The 11,122-nt window shown below is 43.0% G+C and overlaps 1 protein-coding gene across 5 annotated transcripts in view; it reads left to right on the top strand.

The window, feature by feature from the left end:
• Window positions 1–11,122, top strand: part of NUP85 (nucleoporin 85) — a 46,687-nt gene that overhangs the window by 12,527 nt on the left and 23,038 nt on the right. For 4 of the 5 annotated variants that reach the window (XM_049114572.1, XM_049114571.1, XM_025467946.3 and 1 more), the window contains exons 1-4: window positions 88–261; window positions 3,918–4,011; window positions 6,892–7,054; window positions 9,447–9,517. In XM_049114572.1, coding sequence (XP_048970529.1) covers window positions 229–261; window positions 3,918–4,011; window positions 6,892–7,054; window positions 9,447–9,517 — 361 coding nt within the window. In that variant the 5' untranslated portion in view covers window positions 88–228. Of the gene's footprint in view, window positions 1–87; window positions 262–3,917; window positions 4,012–6,891; window positions 7,055–9,446; window positions 9,518–11,122 lie in introns of those variants that run through there. The other variant, XM_025467947.3, reaches the window with a different exon arrangement.

The raw sequence follows: 11,122 nt of genomic DNA, 5'->3' as shown, positions 1-11,122 counted from the left end.
TTTCCCTGTCGTGTTGTCGCCCGCCATGAAGGAGGGGCACGTGTAGAGTGTCGCGGAGGGAGGATCGTGGCCGAGAGGAGGGGCCCCTGCCGCGCCGGGGGTTTGGGCCTGCAGGCAGTGCGGGAGGCGCCCGGGAGGGGGTCCTCTCTCGCAGCCGGCTGTGAGCGGGAGGCCTGAGCCGGGAGCTTCGGCGGCCGAGCTCGTTCCAGGCTGCTGAGGCGAGGCGCAATGGAGGAACTCGACGGCGAGCCTACCGTCACGGTAAGGGCGCCTCGCACCGGCCTCGTCTTCGCGGTGTGAGGGTTGTGTCTGCTTCCACCTCCCGCGAGGCTCCCGGCCTCCTCCCTCAGCTTCGCTGCCACAGTTCGGAGGTCCCATTAGCTAGGTGCTCGTGTTTGGGTCGCAGTGGTCGCTGTTTCCCCACATTTTCGTTTACTCAGAAATGCCTGGCTCGGAGGCCTCGCTCCCTCACCCTTTCGTGTCTTCCTGACTTTCCCATCCCACTTCCCTCGCTTTTCCTATTGGACTAGCGCTCTAGTGAGCGGGCACCGACCGAGCAGAGGAACTGGGGCTTTTTTTCTTCCGCAGAACTAAGCTTCGCATCTCAATACCGTGAGCTTGGCTTCTGCCTCTTGTGCCGTGCTGGCCAGGGTTTACTAAAAGTTTTTACTCACTTCGGAAGATTTCTTGTTCTTCTTGTTCTGTTCGCTTTTAGTTCTGTCTGGACTTTAAGAAGAGTGTCAAATGTGAATGATCTATGATTTTCTTTAAACATTTTATTTATTCATGAGAGGCAAAGAGAGGCAGAGACCCAGGCAGGGGGAGAAGCAGGCTCCGTGCAGGGAGCCCCATGAGGGATTCGATCCCAGGACCCCAGGACCACGCCCTCGGCTGAAGGCAGGAGCTAAACCACTGAGCCACTCAGGGATCCCTAATTTATAATGTTTGAAAAGAGATTCGTGGCTTTTTCAATAGGAGATACCTACCATTCTGGAACACACTTTCTTTTTCTCTCAGGTTTATCTCCTCATTTTTCAGATTCAAGAACCAGCACCCTCTTTCTCAAGAAAGCCTTCCCCCTACCTCCCTGACTAGGTCAAATATTAGTCCGTTATTGACTTGTTCTGCACCTCTTAGCTCTTGGTCAGTTATAAGCCTCACTAAATTGCAGGTTGTCTGATCTTGTATTTTTGCTTTTTAGAAGGTTGAGTTGCCTGCAGTTTTCAGCGAAAGCCATCAGGTGGCAAAAGGGTGTCTGACAAAAACCAAAGATTAAAGGTGGGGGTCGTTTCAAAGCTAACTGGACAAAAGGAGACACGAGATCATAAATAGCAGTTAACTTGGGTTGTTGTTACTCTATAAAACTTACTGCTGTTAAGTGTTAAATTTTTAAGACCTATATAAAGTACTTTATTACATATCAAGGGCTATGTCAGTGTCAGTTGGAAGAAAAATCAGAATATCAGAATCACTGGAACGTTTTCAGACTATGTGTCATCTTGCCTTTCTCTCCTCCACTTATGTCAGAATCTTTGGATGGGGGCACTTTTCCAGTAACCTGCACAATCCTGGGGAGCCACTACGTTAATATTGAGCCATGATAATTAGCTATGCTTTACAAATTAAATGAAGATGATCTAAGCTTTTTTTTTTTTTAAGATTTTATTCATTTAAAAGCAAAAGATTTTATTTCAGAGAGCACAAGCAGGTAAAGGAGCAGAGAGAGAGAGAAGGGGGTGGGGAGGGAGGGAGGGAGGGAGGGAGGGAGGGAGGGAGGGAGGGAAAAAGAAGCAAGCTCCCCACAGAGCAGGGAGCCTGACACAGGGCTTGATCTTAGGATCCTGAAAACATGATCTGAGCCAAAAGCAGACAGTTAATGGACTGAGCCACTCAGGTGCCCCAATCTAAATTTATTTTTTAACACCAGTAGTGATGATGGACTTGTGATAGCTCAGATCCACACTGGTGTTAAGGAGACCAGATAGGAAACAGGCCTGGGCGGAAGGTGGCACTAAACTGCTGAGCCACCCGGGCTACCCTATTTATTATTTTTTAAAGATTTTATTTATTTATTCATGAGAGACACAGAGAGGCAGGGACCCAGGCAGAGGGAGAAGCAGGCTCCCTGTGGGGAGCCCGATGAGGGACTCCATCCCGGGACTCCAGGATCACGACCTGGGCTGAAGGCAGATGCCCAACCGTTGAGCCACCTAGGCATCCCACGTACCATATTTTTAAAAATAATGAATTGTAAGACTTCTTTTTATATTCTATATATCAAATACGTGTTTTATCCCAGTCTGTGGCTTCCCTTTTCATTTTCTTAATTCTATCTTTTTAACAGCAAAAGTTTAATTTTGATGTCCGGATTATAAGTTGTTCTGTAGTTTGTGCTTTTTGTGTCCTATCTTTTCTTTAAGATCAAAAAGGTTTTCTACTGTGCTTTTCCAATTTTACAGATTTTACTCTATGTTTGTGTCTAATTTGTGTTTTGTCTATGGTGTGAGGTTTATTTTTTGCATATAGATACTCATTTCCTTCAGCACCACTGTGCGTAATACTTCCCCCTTGCCTGGCCTATTCATCCATTAAGAATCTGCTAAAAAATCCTCTTTTGTGTTTATCTCTGTCTTAGCATTGCTCCACTTTTCTTACTGCCTGTTTATTGGACTTCTCAGTAGACTACTAGCTTTTGGAGGGCAGAAACTGTATTCTAACATTGTTGTATTTCTAGAGCACAGTACAGAAAAAGGCTTACTAGACATTGCTTAGTTGTTGGATGACTGCATTAGCCCTTTCTGAGAACTGACTGCACTTGTCTTGAGACCAGAATATTGCCAGCCAAATTTATTCTCTGGCAAAAATGTTTATGGAGTGCCAACTTTGTGCCAGGGTCTCTTCTAGGCAGTGAACAAGAATCCTGGAATCCCCTCCCCTTGCAAGCTTTTATGTATTTATAGGACAGATAACCATGTAGGAGAGTCATTTCAGGCACTGAAGAAATGCTGTTGTAGTCATATGAGAGTTGATGGTGACTTGGGTTAGACTGCTAGACTTGGTAAGTGGTTGGATTCAGGCTTATTTAAGAGTAGAACGGGATTTACTGATTAGACAAAGGTCGTAAGGAAAAGAGAAGAATCGAAGATTGCTCCTAACAGTTTGGGAAAGGCTTTGTCCTGGTGGGAGAGACTTGGACGTGAGCACCAAGAATCCTTTTTGGTTCTGTTGTTATGGATATAGCTCTAGAGGTTAGGTAATCTATAAAGGTGTGAATTAGGTAGTTGAGTATATAAGGCTGAGGCCCAAAGGGGTTGATCTGAGTTGGGGAGAAAAAGTCTTCATTAAAGAGATGGCACAGAAGACATGGTATTGGAGGGCTCCTTTTAGTAAGTAAACAGTTGAGTTTATTTTTTATTTTTTAATTTTTTTTAATTTATTTATTTATGATAGTCACACACGGGGCGGGGGGGGGGGGGCGGGCAGAGACATAGGCAGAGGGAGAAGCAGGCTCCATGCAGGGAGCCCAATGTGGAACTCGATCCTGGGACTCCAGGATCATGCCCTGAGCCAAAGGCAGATGCCCAACCACTGAGCTACCCAGGTGTCCCATCCTTTTTATTTTTTTAAAATCCTCTTTTTCTAAACTATAGATTACTAAATTATATATAGTAATTGATTAAGGGCAGCTTTCCTTTATATCAACACTTGCAAAGTGGCAGGCTGGGTTGAGGTGCCTGGCAAAGCTCACTTGCTTATTCAGGGTTTAACACACTAGCTGATCTCAACCACACTCAGCTGTATATACATAGATCAGCTCTTAACTTTCATAACCATTTATTTCTAGGGTTATACTTGCAAATCAATTGAAAGCAAAGGCTCTAGTTAAAATAACAGTGTCTGTACCTTTATTTTACTAGTTGATTCCAGGAGTGAATTCCAAGATGAAGCAAATGTGTTTTGACTGGGGTCCAGGGGAGATGCTGGTGTGTGAAACCTCCTTCAACAAAAACGGTAGGTTTTTTTCCCTTATTCTCTCAGATTTAACTAACTGCGGCAGTTGAACAAACTTTGTACCATTTTCATTTTTGGAACCTTAGTTAAGATTTTTTTTTTCTAAAGATTTTATTTATTTATTCATGAGAAACACACAGAGAGGCAGAGACACAGGCAGAGGGAGAAGCTGACTCCATGCAGGGAGCCCGACGCGGGACTTGATCCCAGGACTCCAGGATCAGGCATTTGGGCTGAAGGTGGCGCTAAACCGCTGAGCTACCCGGCTGCCCAAGTTGTTTAAGATTTTGATTCATTTATGAGATGTGGCAGATGTTGACTCTAAGGAAAAAAATTAATAATTTTTGTGGTGTGCCTTCATATTTAAAAATTTCAAGTTTTTTCCCATTCTTGACCAGAATGACTAAATTCCCTTCACAGTAGCTCCCGTACGGTGAAACCTTAGTTCTCCTAGCCCTTACCTTTGTATTATTGTGAATTTGATGAATTCTTATGGCTATTGATACAAAGCACAAAAGATCTGGAGGGTGAAATGGCTCTTCCTTGTTCTCTAAGCTCCTTCAGGTTTTGGACATGGATCTTTTCTTCCTGTGACAGACTCCTCTAGTAGCAAGATAAGGCTACATTTTGACATTTGATTTTGCTTTCTCCTTTTCAAGAGAAGTCTCTGCAAATGTTGAAGAGATTTTTTTTGCAAATCTTCGACATGTTCTTTATCCAAATGTGGAGATTTTCCTCTTTTATAAAGAGGAGATTGATCTAATGAAAGTCTTATAATTTTGGCAAATCATGGGGTGTGCAGTTCATGCAATTTTGAAGTGCTATATAGTTTTTTTTTTTTTTTAATTTATGATAGTCACAGAGAGAGAGAGAGAGAGAGAGAGAGGCATAGACATAGGCAGAGGGAGAAGCAGGCTCCATGCACTGGGAGCCCGACGTGGGATTCGATCCCGGGTCTCCAGGATCGCGCCCTGGGCCAAAGACAGGCACTAAACCACTGCGCCACCCAGGGATCCCCCATGAAGTGCTATAGTTAAAAAATTTTTTTTCGACGTGGTTTTCCTTGATTTTATTGTTGACCGTTGTCCCTGATGTTGCCAAATATTTATGGGATATTTTGGTATTAAAGATCTCAAGCTTGGCAGAACTGTAGAAGCTGCCAAAGGGACAATTGCTTAGAATAGAACCTTCTTTGAATATGTCTGGCCTCTTTTCATACTTCATGGGAAAGCTTATCAGCATTTTTAGTTTGTCCTCGATTGTTGGAAACATGAGGTTTTCTGTTTATGTCTGTTGAAATCTCATTAGAGACAAGCCATTGAACATCATCAGCTTGTTCAAGAAGCTGTTATATAAGGAATTTCCACAAGTTGGTGGTTTATAATTTATCATTATAGAGCCTTTTTATCACTGTTCCAAAATATTTTAGTCAACTCTTGATTCTTTGTTTTAGGAGTAATGGCAGTACAAAATAATATAGAAATAATATTTATTTGAATTTGAGATTATATAAAATTTCAGCTGTAAGTTTATCTTTTTTTAGGCTATTTGTTTATTTGAGAGAGAGAGAGCCCTGAAGCATGCTCATGCAAGGAGGGAGGGGCCTAGGGAGCTGAAGAAGCAGACTCGCAGAGCAGGGAGCCCAACCCAGTGTTCCATCCCAGGACTCTAGAATCATGACCTGAGCTGAAGGCAGATGCTTAACTGACTGAGCCTCCCAGGCACCCCTTGGCTGTAGGTTTATCTTATTTATTGAGTTATACATAGCTAATATTAAGTGACTTTAATTTTTTTCAATATATGTCAATTGATGGAGGGAAAAAGTAGTTCCAAAATAAGTTCAAGGGATCCCTGGGTGGCGCAGCGGTTTAGCGCCTGCCTTTGGCCGAGGGCGTGATCCTGGAGACCCAGGATCAAATCCCACGTCAGGCTCCCTGTGCATGGAGCCTGCTTCTCCCTCTGCCTGTGTCTCTGCCTCTCTCTCTGTGTGTCTCTCACGAATAAATAAATAAAATCTTTAAAAAAAAAAAAAAAATAAGTTCAAGTCCCGTGTTGGGCCTACAGCTTGCATTTATTTATTTATTTATTTATTTATTTATTTATTTATTCATTCATTCATTCATTCATTCATACATTCATACAGAGTGAGCATAAGCAGGTGGAACGTCGGAGAGAGAGGGAGCACCAGGCTCCCTGCTGAGCAGGGAGCTTGATGTAGGGGTCAATCCCAGGGTTCTGGAATCTTGACCTGAGCTGAAAGCAGATGTTTAACTGGCTGAGCTACCAGGCACCCCTTATTTTATTTTTTTAAAAGATTTTATTTTTAAGTAATCTCTATACCCAATGTGCAGCTCAGACTCACAACCCCAAGATAAAGAGTTGGACACTCTCCTACCCACTGAGCCAGCCAGAGCTTGCTTTAAAAAAATGAAAGAAAAAGTAAATTAATTAAAAAAAAACAACAGTAAAATACATAAGCCAGTGAGTTGAGGAGTAAAAGTCTGAGAGTAAACATTCATATTTAAGCAATTTACATGTAAATAATTGATAAATGATAATCATACTTTTTTGGGGGATAGAGGCGGGAGTGTGAGTGGGGCGTGGGGAACAGAGGGAGAAGGAAGAGAATCTTAGGCTCCATACTCAGCATAGAGGCCAATGTAGGGCTCAGTCTCACAACCCTCAGATCATGACCTGAGCCAAAGTCAAGAGTTAATTGCTTAACTGACTGATCTACCCAGACACCCCAATTTATACTTTAAAAATGAAATCAACAGCAAAGAAGCTGAAGCTTTTGTAATTAGATAACTCATTTAAAAATTTAAAGTGAGTTTTTGTATGAGGGTTATAATGATTGATACTAAAATTTTCCTGTTTCAGAAAAATCAGAGACCGAACCAGGCTGCCCCTTTATCTATATCATTCGAAAGGATATAGATGTTTACTCTCAGATCTTGAGAAAACTCTTCAATGAATCCCATGGAATCTTTGTGGGCCTCCAGAGAATTGAAGAAGAATTGACTGGAAAATCCAGAAAAGCACAGTAAGTAGGCTGCTAATGGGTGTTGAAGTCCAAAACTAAATTGTGAAAGCCAAATGAAATGTGTTGTCTTCTTTCTTTCTTTTCTTTCTTTCTTTTCTTTCTTTTCTTTCTTTTCTTTCTTTCTTTCTTTCTTTCTTTCTTTCTTTCTTTCTTTCTTTCTTTCTTTCTTTCTTTCTTTCTAGAAAGAGCAAGTACACGGTGGGGAGAGGGTGCAGAAGGGAAGGGAAAAGCGCTCTCCCTTGAGCAGGGAGCCCAAGGCAATGTGGCAGGGCTCGATTTCAAGACCCTGGGACCCTGACCTGTGTTGAAGGTAGCCGCTTAGCCACCTGAGCCACCCAGGTGCCCCTGGAGCTTTTTTATTTTTTAATTAATCAATTAATTAATTAATTCATTCATTCATTCGAGACACAGGCAGAGGGAGAAGCAGGCTCCCCGCAAGAGTGGGACTTGATCCCAGACCCTGGGATCACGCCCTGAGCTGAAGGCAGATACCCAACTGCTGAGCCACCCAGGCATCCCTAAAGATTACATCTTGATAACTAAACCAGTTGCTTTCTTGTGAATGTTTTAGTTTTGTCATTTTCTTTTTCCTTTTTTTTTTTTTTTTAATTTTATTTATTTATGATAGTCACAGAGAGAGACAGAGGCAGAGAATAGGCAGAGGGAGAAGCAGGCTCCTCGCAGGGAGCCCGATGTGGGACTTGATCCTGGATCCCAGGATCACGACCTGAGCCAAAGGCAGGCGCCCAACTGCTGAGCCACCCAGGCGTCCCTCATTTTCTTTTTTAAAGACCTTATTTTGAACTAATTTTGGACTTACAGAAAAGGTAACAAAAATAATAGATTCCTGTGCATCTCTCACCCAGTTTTCTAATTTTTTTTTTTTTTTAATTTTTATTTATTTATGATAGTCACAGAGAGAGAGAGAGGCGCAGAGACACAGGCAGAGGGAGAAGCAGGCTCCATGCACCGGGAGCCCGACGTGGGATTCGATCCCGGGTCTCCAGGATCACGCCCCGGGCCAAAGACAGGCGCCAAACCGCTGCGCCACCCAGGGATCCCTCTCACCCAGTTTTCTAACGTTAATATCTACATAGCCATATTATTGTTACTTGAACTAGGAAAATTACACATCAGTGTAAAGTGATTAAAGACTTCATTTGGATTTCCTTTTTTTTTTTTTTTTTTTTAAGATTTTATTTATTCATGAGATAGAAAGGCAGAAACATAGGCAGAGGGAGAAGCAGGCTTCCTATGGGGAGCCTGATGCAGGACTTGATCTTAGGACCCCGGGATCATGACCTGAGCCAAGGCAGACACTCAACCACTGAGCCACCCAGGTGCTCCTTCATTTGAATTTCACCAGTTATTTCACAAATGCCCTTTTTTCTTTTCTGCATCTCAGGTTGCATTTGGTTTTTATCCCTTAGTCTCTTTCATGACCTTGACACTTTTGAAAAATATCAACCAGTTATTTTGGTGACTGTCCCTCCATTTGGGTTTCTCCAGTGTTTTCTCATGATTGGACAAAGGTGGTGCATTTTTAGTAAGAATACCACAGAACTGGTATGTGTCTTCAGTACATCATGTCATGGGATTCATGATGTTGATGTCTTATACTGGTTTTGTGGACCTTGATTACTTCAGTGGTTTCTACTTGGTTTCTCCACTATGAAGTTACCATCCTTCCCTTTGTGACTAGTAAGTATTTGGAGAAGAAATTTTGAGATTATGCAAATTGTATTTCTCCATGGGCAGCCCCGGTGGCTCTGTGGTTTAGCGCCACCTTCAGCTCAGGGTGTGATCCTGGAGACCCGGGATCGAGTCCCACGTCGGTCTCCCTGCATGGAGTCTGCTTCTCCCTCTGCCTGTGTCTCTGCCTCTCTCTCTTTCTCTCTCTCTCTCTCTCTGAGAGACAGAGAAAAAAAAATAAAAAAAAAATTTTTATTTGAACCACTAGTTTCACTAGTGTCCATCAGTGGATATCATCTTTTTTTTTTTTTTAAAGATTTTATTTATTCATGAGAGACACCAAGAGAGAGGCAGAGACACAGGCAGAGGGAGAAGCAGGCTCCCTGTGGGGAGCCCCATGTGGGACTTGATCCTGGGTCTCCAGACCACACTCTGGGCTGAAGGCAGGTGCCAAACCTCTGAGCCACCCAGGGATTCCCCCAACAATTAATATGAATTCATGGATATTTATTTTATTGTATGGGTTGTCTCATGTGTTACTCATTTTGATGCTCAAGTTGTTAAAACTTTGGCTGTTAGAAACTCCTTCAGGTTGGTTCCTGTCTTTGAGCAAGCTCCTATCTTCTATTGAGAACTTCCTTCCTTTTTGTCACCACAAGATGCTCCAGGCTCATCTTGTGTGTCATTTCCTTTTTTGTAGATTGGTTCGAGTGAGTAAGAACTACCGCTCAGTCATAAGAGCATGTATGGAGGAAATGCACCAGGTTGCAAGTAAGGATTTTATGTGTGTACATGTGAGAGTAATTGAAATGTTTGGTTATAAATACCGCAAGAGAAAATGTATTTGACTTCACAGTTTAAAACTCTTAACTTTCCTATATAATCCATAATTTTTTGGCAGTTATCTTAAGTACATTTTAAAAAAATATTTTATTTATTTATTTGAGAGAGAGAGCATGAGAACATGAGGGGTAGAGGCAGAGAGAGAAGCAGGCTCCCTGCTAAGCAGGGAGCTCGATGTGGGACTCAATCCCAGGACCGTGAGATGACCTGAGACAAGGGCAGATGCTCAACCCACTGAGCCACTCAGACAGCCCTCTTAATAAGCACATTTTTCAAGTTAGAACATACTGAGTCGAGCAGCCCGGGTGGCTCAGTAGTTTAGCGCCACCTTCAGCCCAGGGCCTGACCCTGGAGACCAGGGATCAAGTCCCATGTCGGGCTCCCTGCATGGAGCCTGCTTCTCCCTCTGCCTGTGTCTCTGCCTCTCTCTCTGTGTCTCTCATGAATAAATAAATAAAATCTTTAAAAACAAAACATACTGAGTCGACAGGTGTGAGACTAGCAGCCAAATTAACAGTCTTTGAAAATCACATTCCTGGTTCTTTAACTTTGGTGATTTATTTATTTATTTTTAAAAGATTTATTTTGAGAGAGAAAGTGTGAGTGTTGGGGGAAGGGCAGAAGGAGAGAGCTTTTTTTTTTTTTTTTTTTTTTAAAGATTTTATTTATTCATGAGAGACAGAGGCAGAGGCAGAGACACAGGCAGAGGGAGAAGCAGGCTCCATGCAGGAAGCCCGATGTGGGACTCAATTTCAGTACTCCAGGATCATGACCTGAGCCAGAGGCTCAACCATTGAGCCACCCAGGAGTCCCTTAAACAGATTCTGCTGATCATACAGTCTAATTGAGGGCCTGATCTCAAGATGCTGAGATCAGGAACTGAGCAGAAACCAAGAGTTGTTCCTTTAACTGACTGAACCACCCTGGTGCCCCACCCTTTGTGATTTAAAGTAACCATAACCATGAGAGCCACGCCTGGATGCCTGGATGCTGAGTAGTCCTTTTTTTTTTTTTTTTTTTAAGATTTTATTTATTCATGAGAGACACACAGAGAAAGAGGCAGAGACACAGGCAGAGGGAAAAGCAGACTCCACGCAGGGAGCCCGACGTGGGACTCGATCCTGGGTCCCCAGGATCACGCCCTGGGCTAAAGGCGGCGCTAAACCGCTGAGCCACCCGGGCTGCCCTTATTTTTTTTTTTTTTTTTAAAGATTTATTTATTTATTCATGAGAGACACAGAGAGAGGCAGAGACACAGGCAAAGGGAGAAGCAGTCCTCATACAGGTAGCCTGATGCGGGACTCGATCCTGGATCCTGTGAGTCTAAGGCAGACACTCAACCACTGAGCCACCCAAGTGTCCCCCCAGAGTAGAGTCTTTTATAACCTGATGGTCTCTTGTTTGCTGTTTGCAGTTGAAAGTGTTGCTTGTAACTTGAGGGCATTGAGTTTGTGAATCACTGATCTGCAACAAAGAGGAAGCATTTTTTAAAATCTGTATTGAAGGGGCTCCTCAGTGGCTCAGTCAGTTAAG

The sequence above is a fragment of the Canis lupus genome, chromosome 9, assembly GCF_003254725.2.
Source record: "Canis lupus dingo isolate Sandy chromosome 9, ASM325472v2, whole genome shotgun sequence".
NCBI lineage: Eukaryota > Metazoa > Chordata > Mammalia > Carnivora > Canidae > Canis > Canis lupus.
Note: the sequence above shows the minus strand (reverse complement) of the source record. Positions and strands in the feature narration are given on the sequence as shown.